The sequence below is a fragment of the Zootoca vivipara genome, chromosome 15, assembly GCF_963506605.1.
Source record: "Zootoca vivipara chromosome 15, rZooViv1.1, whole genome shotgun sequence".
Classification (NCBI taxonomy): Eukaryota; Metazoa; Chordata; class Lepidosauria; order Squamata; family Lacertidae; genus Zootoca; species Zootoca vivipara.
The window spans coordinates 18,075,355-18,089,187 of record NC_083290.1 but is presented as its reverse complement, the minus strand read 5'-3'; the positions used below and the strand labels follow the sequence as shown (position 1 = coordinate 18,089,187).

Genomic DNA, 13,833 nt, shown 5'->3' with positions numbered 1-13,833 from the left:
ATAATAAAACATTAAACATTAAAAAAGTCCCTATACAGGGATGCCTTCTGTTTTCTAAAGGTTGTAGAGTTATTTCTCTCCTTGGCTCAGGGGTCGCATAACCCCATGCCCTCCAGCATTTCTCCAATGGATATAGGGACATCCTAAGGAAAAGCGTGACATTCCGGGATCAAATCAGAAACCAGGACGGCTTCTGTAAATCTGGGACTGTCCCCGGAAAATAGGGACGCTTGGAGGTCTGCAACCTTTACACCACAGGCTGCAGTCCCCCAGGGGTATTCTGTTTGGGGGGGTTTTATTCTCCATTTTTCTTCCATTGTGAAACCCAAGGCTACATGCATGGGGTTTCCAGGCCACTGCCCAGACCGAGACCTGCTTAGCTTCAGCAAGGTGCTGATAAGAGGAATCTGCCAGATCAGGCCAATGCCCTATCTAGTGTAGCATCCTGTTCTCACAATGGCCAACTAGATGCCCCCAACGTGAAACCTGCAAGCTGGGCATGAGCACACACACCCCTTACCATTCCCAACTTGAGAGGCATTCCTACCTCTGGGCAGAATGTGAGGGGTAAACTGCAGTGCTCAGAATTCTTTAAGGGAAAATACACAGAAATATACAGTTGGAAGGGGCCGCGAGGATCATCTAGTCCAACCTCCTGCAATGTAGGAATCTTTTTGCACAATGTGGGGCTCGAACCCATGACCCTGAGATTAAGAGTCTCATGCTTTATGACTGAGCTATCCATCATGCTTTAAAGGTTTTTAATAATAACAACAACAACAACAACAACAACAACAACAACAACAACAACAACAACAACAACAACAACAACACATTATTTATACCTCACCCACCTGGCTGGGTTTACCCAGCCACTCCGGGTGGCTTCCAACAAAATATTAAAAATACATTAAAACATCAGTCATTAAAAACTTCCCTAAACAGGGGTGCCTTCAGATGTCTTCCAAAAGTCAGATAGTTGTTTATTTCCTTGACATCTGATGGGAGGGTGTTCCACAGAGCAGGCACGACAACCGAGAAGGCCCTCTGCCTGGTTCCCTGTAACCTCACTTTTCGCAGGGAGGGAGCCGCCAGAAGGCCCTCAGCGCTGGACCTCAGTGTCCGGGCTGAATGATGGGGGTGGAGATGCTCCTTAAGGTATACTGGGCTGAGGCCGTTTAGGGCTTTCATGGTGAGCACCAGCACTTTGAATTGTGCTCAGAAACGTACTGGAATCCAATGTAGGTTTTTCAAGACTGGTGTTAATGTGATATCGGTGGCCGCTCCCAGTCTATCTGCCTTATTCTGGATTAGTTGTAGTTTCCAGGTCACCTTCAAAGGTAGCCCCACGCAGAGTGTATTGCAGTAGTCCAAGCAGGAGATAACCAGAGCATGCAGCACTCTGGCAAGACAGTCCGCGGACAGGTAAGGTCTCAGCCTGCGTACCAGATGGAGCTGGTAGACAGCTGCCCTGGACACAGAAAAACCACTAGCTTTGATGCTCCATCTACAATCAGCACCACCGACTCATTCTAATGCTAACCTGCATTACAGGGCTGTTGTAATCATTGCTGAGATCAACTCTCTACGAAGTGTTTTGAACACTCGGCTTTGCTATAGCAACACTGAGTGTTATTATCGGCAGGGCAGAGCCCATCAAGGCTGCTGCTTATCAGGCCCATCTGCCCTATGTTGCCATTAGCGAGCCTTGTCTTTCAACGGTTCTCTGCGGGCTTTCTTTAAGACCCACATCAAAGGGAGCAAGGGCAAGGCCAAAGCCGTTGGCAAGACTCCTGAACAGTGTGCTGCTGCTGGGCACACCGGTGTGAGGAATAGGGTGACCACGTGCTCCACTTCGTAGCGGGAGGCCCTATGTTTGAAGGGCTTTCTGGCCAAAGTCCAGTTTAAAAATAAAGAGCCCTAAGGAGGGAGTGTAAGGAGTCACGAAGCTGGACGGCCACCCGAGCAGGAACACTGGTCACCTTGCCATATGGTCTTCTTGACAGTAGTGAGGTGCATTGCATTTCCATTTCCATGAAAGCAGTGACCTCTGAACCAGCATTAAGATATATATATTAACCTTTTTGCAAGTTTAATGCAAATCTGCAACTCCTTTTCTGATGCCGAAAGACGACTTCTTCTTTTTGGCAACACATAAATAACCACTCCAGTTGTAATTCCTGCATTGCACGGAGTTGGACTAAAGAACTGTTGGCGTTCCTCTTCCAACTCTACCATTCTATGATTCTAGCTTCACAAGGTGGACTGAAGTAGGCCATGAAAACATCTAGCATCAAACGGGATGCATTGGGGTTGCCCCAAGACCTGTTGCTACCCGAGGTGATGCTCAAGACGGCTCTCCTCCTTATTCCTCATCCAGAAGGAACGATCAGCCAGGCCATCCACCAGTTTTCAAGGAGGAGGGGGGAAAAACATGCATGCATGGCCATTTTTCGAGGGAAGGGCGTCTTGAATTTTCAACCAGGAAAGGAAAATATAGCAACGTCTGCTGCATCTTTGGGAGGAGATGCTGGGAGCCTGGCGGAGGTTTTGCCATCACCGAATCTCAATCTTCACACGGGAAAGGCGCCTGGTTGGCAGCAGGGGCCTCATCGCGGCAAGATTACCTGTAACCCTTTGCAAACTGGTTGCTGCGCCTGTTTAGAAACAACAGGCACTGCCTAGGAAACCAAAGCAACAAACAAGAGGGAGGGACAGAGGGAAGGGGCAGGAGTTGCCAGAGCCGCGCTGGCTCATCGTGCTCAGTCACGTAGGATGCCAAGGCTTATTAGTGCCAAGAGAGTCGTGTGTGTGATTGATGGTGTTGCCCAACCAGTCATGTGAGGTTCGGAGCTGGCACCACACTAGCCACCCAATCCCTTGAATGGAATCAGGACCCCTTACCAGAGGGTCGAAGGAGCCCTTGGTGCTGAGCACTGTGGGCAAGAGCCCTTGGCCTATGCTGGATGGCAGTGGATCTACAGGCAGCGGCGGCTGATGCCCCTGGCAGTGTTCGGAACCTCCCATTGTTCTCGGCGCATTTTGCGACAGGGAATTTCATTTGCACAAGCAGTTTCTGAGTTCTGGGCGCAGTACTGTGCCTAAGATTTCAGATTAAAACTGCAGAGTGGAAGGAAAAGAGGACCTTTTTCTGTCTCCCCACTTCCAGCTACTCTCTGAAGACTGGAGAAGAAACCCTCTTATCAGGGGGGTGGACAGGGGGAGGACTAGATCATGTGGGAAATGAACATAATATTTTAGTTGCAGTTCATTCATTTCAGCTTTGTATTCTTGTTATAAAAAAGCGCACCTATACATTCCGTTGTTGTGCCTATAACTTAGGTTTAAGGTGTCATTTAGCTCCTAGTTTTTATATCTCCGTTTCTAACACTGGCCCATGGGGCACTGGTAGGGCAGGAGCCAGGGAACCTGACAGCAGCGGGTGCCAGAACTACCGTAAGTAATTTGCAAGTGTGTCCTAGAGTGGACCGCACTGAGCGGGACCTGTCCTCCAACCGAGGTGGTGAGCTTAAAAGCACTTTCCACAAGGGGAAACCCCAAGTGGAGGAGAGGGCTATCAATGGCTACTAGCCATGATGGCTACCTCCACAGCTAGAGGCAGCCACGCTTCTGAAAACACAGGAGGCTAGAGTGCTCTTGTGCTCATGTTCTTTTTGCTGGTCTCCCAGAGGCATCTGGTTGGCCAGTGTGAGAACAGGATGCGGTCCAGAAGTCTCTTCTTATGTTCTTAAATGGACCTGGCATTTGAAGAGCTTTTAAGCTCTCCACATCACTCAGATTTAACATGCGCAATTGCAACCAGAATTTTCGCCTAGCATTTCTGATCAGCATGCAATCATTGAATACTTTTGAAACAAACATATACCATGTTTTCCGTGTATAAGATACCCCCGTGTATAAGACGCCCCCTATTTTGGGGGACTCCAAATTAAGAAAATAGGGGGAAATTGCCCCATGTATAAGATGAACCCTCTTTTCTTAACATAAGTTTTAAAGAAAAAAACAACCCTAGTCTTATACACAGAAAAGTATGGTAATTAAAGTCTTCTTTACCCCAAATCTTGAGTACCGGTAATGTGATGAATTGGTGCAGAGGCTGCCATCTTAGACTTTTCTCTACTGGGCTATAAAAACAAGCAACCTTTCTTTTCCCTTCTGATTGAACCAGCATCTCTTCTCTTTCAGCCTTTCAAAGGGGTACCAGGAAGGAAGGAAGGAAGGAAGGAAGGAAGGAAGGAAGGAAGGAAGGAAGGAAGGAAGGAAGGAAGGAAGGAAGGAAGGAAGGAAGGAAGGAAGGAAGGAGCCTTTCTCTCTTCTTCATAAGTATCACTGCACATCAATTCATGCTGGCATGTGCGCGCTTGAAGCATTCCCACAGCCCTGGTATGCATTTTCCACTGATACAATCTACTCATGTCTCCTTTGATTTTTTTTTTGATTTTTTTAAATTTAAGGCAAGGGTGCTTTGAAATCTGACCCGACCATGTGACCGAGAACTCCACTGGGAGCAAGCTCATCTCCACGTGCCCAGGCATCATGGCTGTGCTCTCAGCTCCTGAACAGCTGAGAGGAACATCACAAGCCAGCACCCTGGTGAGGCTGGGAGGAGGACCCGGCCGCCAACCCCAGCTCAAGAAACACGTTTGTCCAGAAACGGAAGCCTGCAGAGAGTTTGCTTCTGCAAGTGATGCGGCGGGGCTAAAGTGTGGAGGTTTGAAGTGGGGATATTTGCAGGAATTCAAAATGGCAAAGATCTGCCTATTGGTACTCTCTCTGGTTTGTATAGCAGCAAATGGGTTCTTGTTTATTCATGTGTAAATAGGAAGATGTAACTCAGGGGTCCCCAAACTAAGGCCCGGGGGCCGAATGTGGCCCAATCGCCTTCTAAATCCGGCCCGCGGACGGTCCGGGAATCAGCATGTTTTTACATGAGTAGAATGTGTCCTTTTATTTAAAATGCATCTCTGTCTTATTTGTGGGGCATAGGAATTCGTTCATTTTTTTCCCCAAAATATAGTCTGGCCCCCCACAAGGTCTGAGGGACAGTGGACCAGCCCCCTGCTGAAAATGTTTGCTGACCCCTGATATAACTGAAAGGAATGACACCTTACATACAAGTTAGGAAGATTAAACACAGAATGTATTTCGTTTTCAGATGGCCAGTGTAGAATATATTTTTTTAGGTTTTACGAATCAGCAGGACAAAAGGGCACCTCCTTTCCATTTAACTTGCTCATTGCTAAATAAATATGGGGAAATATTTTTAAGATTTTCAAGTGGTCAGGCTTCCCAGATGTGTGGATGCTTTTATGTGTCTTGTCCATGTTCATTAATTTCAACAGGTCTCTCTCCTCTGACTAATGGAGACAACCCATTGTTGGTTGCAGTTTTTAATAATAATAATAATAATTCAGTGTTAGCTTCTGGAAATCAGAATATTACAGCACGATACGAAGCAGTTCTGAGTTCAAAGCCCCCTCGACCAACCTGTCTGGAGTGGAGAGGTACTTCTGCTTCTGGAACTTCTTCTCCAGCCCCATGAGCTGCAGCTCCGTGAAGATGGTGCGGCTGCGGCGAGGCTTCTTCAAGCGGGGTGCGGACTGCTCCGCCTCCGACTCACTGCTCCCATGGGTCTCGCTGGCCTGGGTCTCTGAGCAGGTGCTCCCCGGCGTCGGATGTGGCGAGAGGACGCGGGAAGTGCCGGCGGCAGGGATGAAGTGGGAGACGGCCGAGGGCTGCCTGGTGATGACAGAGATGAGAGGATAGGCCCTCAGAGAAGGGGAGCCTGGGGAACAAGCATCAGAGAAGGAGAGGGGTTACACCACAGGTTAGGGCCTTTGCAGGAGAGGTTGAATCATCAGGGTTCAGAGCCACCCAATCAGAGCAAGGGCAATTGGGCGAGGAGGGGGGGACATCCTGAAGTTGCATGCAGGAACATTGCGCCTCTCTCCCTAAGCCAGGCAGAAGCTTCCCGGCTTTCGGGATGGAGGCGCCAGGCTTTAATACTGCAATGCTGTAATTTACGGGAAAACATTTAGGGGACTAGCCTAGTCTCCCGTGCCCACTGGCTGACTACACGCCACTGCTGATTGCCCTACGCCTGTTTGGTTGAAAATTATGCTCAGCGGGACTTGCTACCATATTGGCATGGACAGCCTTGAGACTATTTGGCCCGTCAACCAGGCCAGCGTTTGACAGCCACAAATGGAGCCCAAGGCTTGAAAGCTCAGCTCCTGTCCCAGCTTTGCACAAACATCTCTAGCCCTCACCACTGTGTTTACTCACAGATGTGTGAGCTCATTGCTTTGCTCAAATGTCCCCGAAAAGAAGTTCTATAAAAAGTGCCACCGCCACAACCAGAACGCGTGAAAATTGGACGCATTATGCCAAGTCTCTCGAGCCAAGACTGAAGTGGCTGTCGCTCCGCCACCCTTCTCTGTGTGAACGAAGAGAGACAGACATCTGCTCCTGACATGCTCCTGTGCTGCTTCTGAAATTGGTGGGAGATCATGTCAAGGTAAAGGGGCAGCTGGCCACGTCCTCCTGACCAGCCTGAGAACATCACATTTCAGTCAGCAATGGCTGCGGTTCAACAGCAATGGAGACCCAGGACAAGTCTCCTTTCATTGCTCTTGAAGTCCCTGCTGCACCCATGAACGGAAATCAGAAAGAAATATTAATATATCTGCACCAGTTCTGGTGATGTTCCTAAATGTGTATTGAATCTTTTAAAAAGACCCACATTCCCAAGCTCTAAGGCTTGAGTCTCCTGCTTAGTTTGCTTCTGTGTTAATTAATACAGTTTGCCATATCTTATCTTTCCCCTATGGTGAGACAAATTGCATTGCTATTTAAATTCTAATAATTATTTCTGAATTCACATCATATAATACACATCACTACAAATAAACCAGCATATGCAAATATTATGTGTCCCTTCATTTGCCTTATTTTGGGGCCAGGCATTTCCTCATATTTTTTAAAGCTGTGCTTAAACTGACCATCCTATTCTAAAGAGGCTAAGAAAGCTGCTTCCATGTTAGGTTTTCAAAGGAGTTGCAAAGACTTTCTGTTTTTACTTTATTTATTCCACTGCATTTCTATCCCACCTTTTTCTCCAAGGAGCTCAAGGCAGAATACATAGTTCTCACACTCCTCACTTAATCCCCACGACAGCCCTGTGAGGTAGGTTAGGCTGAGAGGTGGCAACTGGCCCAAGGTCACCCAGTGAGCTTCCTGGACAAGTGCGGGATTTGAACCCGGGTATCTCAGGTCCTAATCTGACACTCTAACCACTACGCCACACTGATGTAGTGCAAGCCAGGACAGGCATTTGGCTGAGCTAGGTCATCTTCTGTATTGTGGCTTAATTTGCAGTTTTTATTTGGACACATTTATATTGTGATTTTTTAAAAAAGAATATTGTGAATTGCTTTGAGCTGATGGCTCAGCTGGTAGAGAAGAGGGCTGCAAGCTCCTGGCTCAGTTCTGTTTAGGGAAATGGTTGTGGCTCCACACAGTGAGCATAAGCTTTGCAGGTTCAATCCCTGGCATCTCCAGACAGGACTTGGAAAGAGACCCTAACCTTGGAGGTCCATTGGTCAGGGAAGACTGACCCAGGTGGACCACTGGTCTGGCTCAGCACAGAGCAGCTTCCTACTATTGTAAGCAGTTTGAACGGATAAATAGAAAATGAAAGTGGTCCACCCCTGAACGCTGCAAGCTCACACAAGCTTCCCACATTAAAAACAAACTTAAAAACGAAGACAAAACTCAAAAACTAAACAATCAGCAGAGACCAGCAGATAAGAGGTTGGCCACAAACTCAAATGGCACAAGTTCTATTCTGAGTTCTGACTCACTCCATGACCTTTCACAAGTCACTTTACGTCTCTATCTCCATTTCATTTACTGACACCCCGATCTCTAAGAACAGTTACTTGGAAGGAAGCCCCATTGACTCTGAAAGCACTTTCCCTATGTGTCCCAGATATGGCGTTCTCAGCCATGGCAACAACAACAACAACAACAACAACAACAACAACAACCCTTTAAGGTAGGCTTGTGCTACACTTTGGGGAGAGAGAGGATGTTTTGCCAAAGGCTGCCTAGTGAGTCCATGGCTGGGTGAGATTTAAACTGAGGGGTTCTTGACTTGCAAATCCTTTATTTAATGCTCTTGGTGGTTGGAGCACTAGGCTGAGACCTGATTTAGACCCACACCCAGCCCTGAAGCGCACTGGGCGATCCTGGGCCAGTCATGAGCTTTAAGATGGCAGGGCCCAGTTTAGCCCAGCATCTTGTTTCCATGGGAAGCCTTTGGGAAGCCCACAAGCAGAACAACACTCTCCTCCATTGTGCTCCCCATCTCTGATATGTCAGAGGCATACTGTGTCCGACAGAGGAAGCAATACATAGCCAACATGGGTAGTAGCCATTGTTCCATGAATTTCTCTAATCCCCTTTTAAAGCCATTAAAGGTGGTGGCCATTGCTACAAGTTGTGGCAATGACTCCAAGTGCTTAAGCCGCATGGAAGAAGAAAAATACTTCCTGTGTGAAAAACCCTGTCTTTCTGATCTAAAGAATTCTTTACCTGGATGCAGCAAGGATCTCTAAAGCTCAGAAATGGAAGACAAGACAGGATCGAGACATTTTTCAGCGGTACAAAACTATGCAGACTCTGGCTAGGGCAGGGAAAATAACTTGCAAATTCTGCGTTTCTAAAAGCAAAGAAGAGGCAAAACATTTCCACTGTTTGGCGGGACTTTATTTCTTACAAGTTAAACTCGGACAGGCAAAACTCTCCCCATAGCAAATTGCAAAATTTGTGTATCGCAATGTGCTAAAAAAAAAAAAAAAGGTTTTAAAAAAACTGCAAGAAGATCAAACCTATCCATTCTGAAGGAAATCAGCCCTGAGTGCTCACTGGAAGGACAGATCCTGAAGCTGAGGCTCCAATACTTTGGCCACCTCATGAGAAGAGAAGACTCCCTGGAAAAGACCCTGATGTTGGGAAAGATGGAGGGCACTAGGAGAAGGGGACGACAGAGGACAAGATGGTTGGACAGTGTTCTCGAAGCTACGAACATGAGTTTGACCAAACTGCGGGAGGCAGTGGAAGACAGGAGTGCCTGGCGTGCTCTGGTCCATGGGGTCACGAAGAGTCGGACACGACTAAACAACAACAATTTATTTATGTATAAAATTATACACCGCTTGTTGGTTAAAAAGAAAGAAAACCCTCAAAATGGTTTACAGAGAGAGAGAGAGAGAGAGAACAATAAAATTATCAGTGAGGTGAATTACCAATAATTTAAGACTTTCCAAGTTAAAATAACAATAAAACTAAAAACAGATGAAAACTCACATCCTATACTACCTAATTTCTACTAATTTGCATGAACAATCTCTGCACTGTTCCTGCATTTTGTCAAAACAAAATAAAAACATTCCTTCCAGTACACCTTAGAGACCAACTAAGTTTGTCATTGGTATGAGCTTTCATGTGCATGCACACTTCTTCAGATCAAAATGCACACTTCTGCATTTTGTGGTTTTGTTTATGTTCTTTCACATCTGTATCTTTGACCCTACATTAATTTAAAAGAATTCTCACAAAAGAAGAGAAAAAGCCTGTCCTGAAACTTCCGACCCTCAGTTTCATTGGATGACCCTGGTGTCCTACCGGTAGGTTGATGAGCGAATGAGAAAAACATCTCTCTATCCACTTTCTCCATGGCATGCATAATATCATATACCTGTATTTCTATTGCATATGCACACTTCTTTTCTAAACTGAAAGACCCTGTGATCATTTTGACTGCCCTTTGCTGAACCTTTTCAGACTCTCTACGGTATCCTTGTAGCCCTAACCCAGTGATGGCGAACCTATGACACGCGTGTTAGACGTGACACGCAGAGCCCTCACTGCTGGCACGCGCCCCATCGGCCCATTCACGCTGTTGTTGTCCCCCCCCATTTGTTCTCCCGCTCCTCCTACAGCTTGTCTCCGCTAGAGCTTGTCTCCGCTGTTAAAACCCAGATCCTTTTTTTGTTGTTGTTGCTGGTAGCCAGAGATTGGGTTTTTTAACCTTTTCTGTGCTGTTTTTTCCCCTGGCGCTTTGGCAGACTATGATTGGGTGTAACAGCGTTCGTTTTTTAACCCGTTCGGTGCTGTTTTTTTTGGCGCTTTGGCAGACTATGTCAGTGCTGCGTGTTAGTTCCAGCAAAGGTATTATTTGTCATTTATTTCTATTCTCTCTCTCCCCCCCCCAAAGCGCAGCAGCTTTGGGGAATCCCCCCCCCAAAAGCAAAGCAACTTTTGCACCCCCCAAAAAAACCTCCAAAACTTTGGTCAGAAGCTCCCCAAAAAAAGCTCAACAACTCTGGGCACTTTGTGATAAATAAGGGGTTTTTGGTTTGGTTTGGTTAAATAATTAGTTTTTGGTTTATTAAATACAGTTATATATTACAATGATACATTTTTGTTATTTAAACTATAAATTTTGCAAAATTATGATTTTTCTTGAAGTGACACACCACCCGAGTTATGCTCAGTTTTTTGGTGAATTTTGACACACCAAGCTCAAAAGGTTGCCCATCACTGCCCTAACCCACCAAAATGAGGTGGGTGAGTAGCCATGCAAAGCCCCTTGAGTCCCTTTGATTATGGCCCAGTCCAGAATTTCAGAGAGAGACACACTCGTTCTCTAGGCAGAAATGGTAAAGAAAGACTTTCAAGTCTTTTGGAAAGTTCCCAAACCCCGCATGCTTCCCATCACACGAGGCTAAAGTCAGCCAAAAACATCTGTTGGGAAGCTTTGACTGAACTCCTCAAGCCCGCTGGACGTGACACAATTACCTATACGCAGCCTTCAAACAAGATCCCATTTCAAAAGTTTCAATTAAGATCCAATGCCTCAAAGGAATCCCTTTTCTCCACGCCTGCCCGATCCCCACGACATGGATTCACAAGGCAGATGTTATAATGAGGAGACAGAGACGAGCAGGAAAATGAAGCTTTAATTAATTGCGCTGTCTGAACACTCGCAATGGCAGGACACTTTTTCCTCCCAGGCAAAAACAAAGACAAAAAAAACACACCTCCCTCCGAAACCTCAGCTAAATCTCTTAATGGAACAAAAGGGGGAAGGAAGGAAGGAAAGATTTATGGATCAGCGCCTTCTTGGCATGCCAGGCTCCGCTTGGAGGCAGAAATGTGATCTTTGCTGAAAACACCGTGTGGCGCACAAAGGTAAATAAGAGGAGAAAATGAATGAACTTGAGACAGGAGGACTGTAAATCTGCCGGCTGGGGAGCGTCAAAACAGTGGGGGGAACTGAAGAGAGCTCCGTCTGCTTCTGGCTTGGCCTATGGCAGTGCTGGAGAGCAATGACCTGCGGAACTGACTGCCACTGACCATTCGGAACACACCCTGCTGCTGCTACCTTTGGCGCATGCACATTCCTGGGTCCCCAACTAGCCTAAGGAAGGGACTGATAAAGAAAAGATACTTTTGATTAAGGATAGGAAAGCTTTGCAGTCTGAGGGCCACATACCCTTCAGGGTAATGTTATGGGGGCCACATGGCAGTGGTGGGGCAGGGGGCAGGGCAACAAATGCATCGATTACCTGGTACACTAGCCTAGTTTCTGCACGCTCACATCCACGCACAGCCATCTCCATCCAGAGCTCAAGCCAGGGGAAAGCACTCAAGAAAGGGATAGAATCTTAGAGTTGGAAGGGACCCAAGGGTCATCTAGTCCAACCTCCTGCATTGCAGGAATCTTTTTGCCCAGTCTTTTTTCCTATCTCAGCGAAAGCATCCATGGCAGATGGCCATCCAACCTCTGCTTAAAAACTTCCAAGGAAGGAGAGTCCGCCACCTCCTGAGGGAGTCTGTTTCACTGTCCAAGGGCTCTTACTGTCAGAAAGTTTTTCCGAATGTTCAGTCGCAATCTCCTTTCTTGTAACTTGAAGCCAGTGGTTCTACCCCCCAGAGCAGGAGAAAACAAGCTTGCACCCCCCCTCCACATTACAGCCCTTAAGGTGTTTGAAGATGGCTATCCTATCTCCTCTACGTCTCCTCTTTTCCAGGCTAAACATACTCAGCTCCTTCAACCGTTCCTCATCAGGCTTAGTTTCCAGATCCCTGATGAAGCAGAACTGGTGAGGGGTGTTGCCTGGGGAGAGGGGGTGTGCATGAGAAGGAGGTGTGGCCTGTGGGGAGTCCCAATGGCCAAATAGAAAGGCCCTGGCTGCCACATCTGACCCCCAAGCCTGAGGTTTCGCCATCTCTGACGTGGGGGGTGCTGGGGCCAAGCATGCTGCCCCTACTTCCTTTGACTCCCAACCTTTGCACATTAGATACCACGGTCTGATCACACACAGGGTGGGCATGGAGGGCTCAGGGCCAGCACCACATGGCACCCTCCAGCTTTTGGTTGACTTCAGCTCCTTTCAGTCCCACCCATCATGGGGAAGGGCCGCCAGTTGTAGTTGGCTAGTTGGCTACCCTCTCCTACACAGTCTGGGCCCTCAAACACTCAGAAACTGAGCACCTAGATGGAAATAGGCAATCTAGGCAGCTTTTAAGCATACACATAACCTTTGGGAAAGGATTCCCATGGATACATGGAAGGCCACTAACCAGATGTCCCTGCTTTTCATGCCTCTCAATAGATAGAAACAAGCTGTCATCCCTAGAATGTTTCAAATGAACAGGGCAAGCCTTTCCCAAAGTCGAAAGCCCTTTGAGCGACTACAACACCCATCAGTCCCACCCAGTGTAGCAAGCAGAGCCGATGAGAGCTGTAGTCCAAAATTTCTGATGGGCACCAGATGGCGAAAGGTTGCCTTAGGGCAGGCATCCCCAAACTGCGGCCCTCCAGATGTTTTGGCCTACAACTCCCATGATCCCTAGCTAACAGGACCAGTGGTCAGGGATGATGGGAATTGTAGTCCAAAACATCTGGAGGGCCGAAGTTTGGGAATGCCTGCCTTAGGGTCAGTCACACACACAGGCACCAGATCACATACCAGAATGGTTGACATTAAAATGGCAGATTTAAGAGCAAATCCCTCTTTGCTTTCCACTCCTCTCCTGTCTCAATCAGAGTCTCCTCCTGCAAATAGGACAAATGCACAGAACAGCATGCCCTGCGAATGTCCCAGAAAAATCGGGGCATCGCGTTTTTTATCGCGAGAGAACGGCGGCCATTTTGGTTGCCGCGATCTCACAGTATTTTGCGGTGCAATTTCCCCCCTGAAAAAAGCCTTTTTGGGGGGCCACAATCTTGCACAGCACTCCAAGACATGTGTTTTTGGCTGCCGTGCCCGAAACAGTGCTTTTTTGGGGGGAGGGGGGGACCGTGGTGCGAAATTGTGCAAGATCACGGCAACCCAAATGGCTACCGTGCTCTCTTTAGCTGCGAGTCCTGCATTGGTTGGACTGGATGGCCCTTGTGATCCCTTCTAACTCTACAGTTCTGATTGCATTATCCTCTTGACTTCAACAGGCTCTTACTGAAAAAAACAACAAGCATGGCATCAGGGAGGCGGGATAGAATCTTGAACACAACCAATGCATAGTGGGATGAGGGTTGCTGCACCGCCAGTCATTATTGGTGGGATAATGGAGGTGCAACAACTTGTGACACACTGAGCCTGTGGACAAGCTGAACAAATGGCCCAGACTTGCCCCCAGAAGAAGCCTTTGCACCCATCCTTGGAAGTGGAACTGCAAATCAGAGGAGAGGGCAGAAACTATTTTAGGTCACTCCTCTGTGCTTCCAGCCTGCTGACTGCACGA

General features: G+C 47.4%; 1 protein-coding gene across 1 annotated transcript in view; it reads right to left on the bottom strand.

Moving 5' to 3' along the window:
* Positions 1–13,833, bottom strand: part of BARX2 (BARX homeobox 2) — a 47,018-nt gene that overhangs the window by 8,458 nt on the left and 24,727 nt on the right. Inside the window, exon 2 of the mRNA XM_035139606.2 lies at positions 5,509–5,806. Coding sequence (XP_034995497.1) covers positions 5,509–5,806 — 298 coding nt within the window. The remainder of the gene's footprint in view (positions 1–5,508; positions 5,807–13,833) is intronic.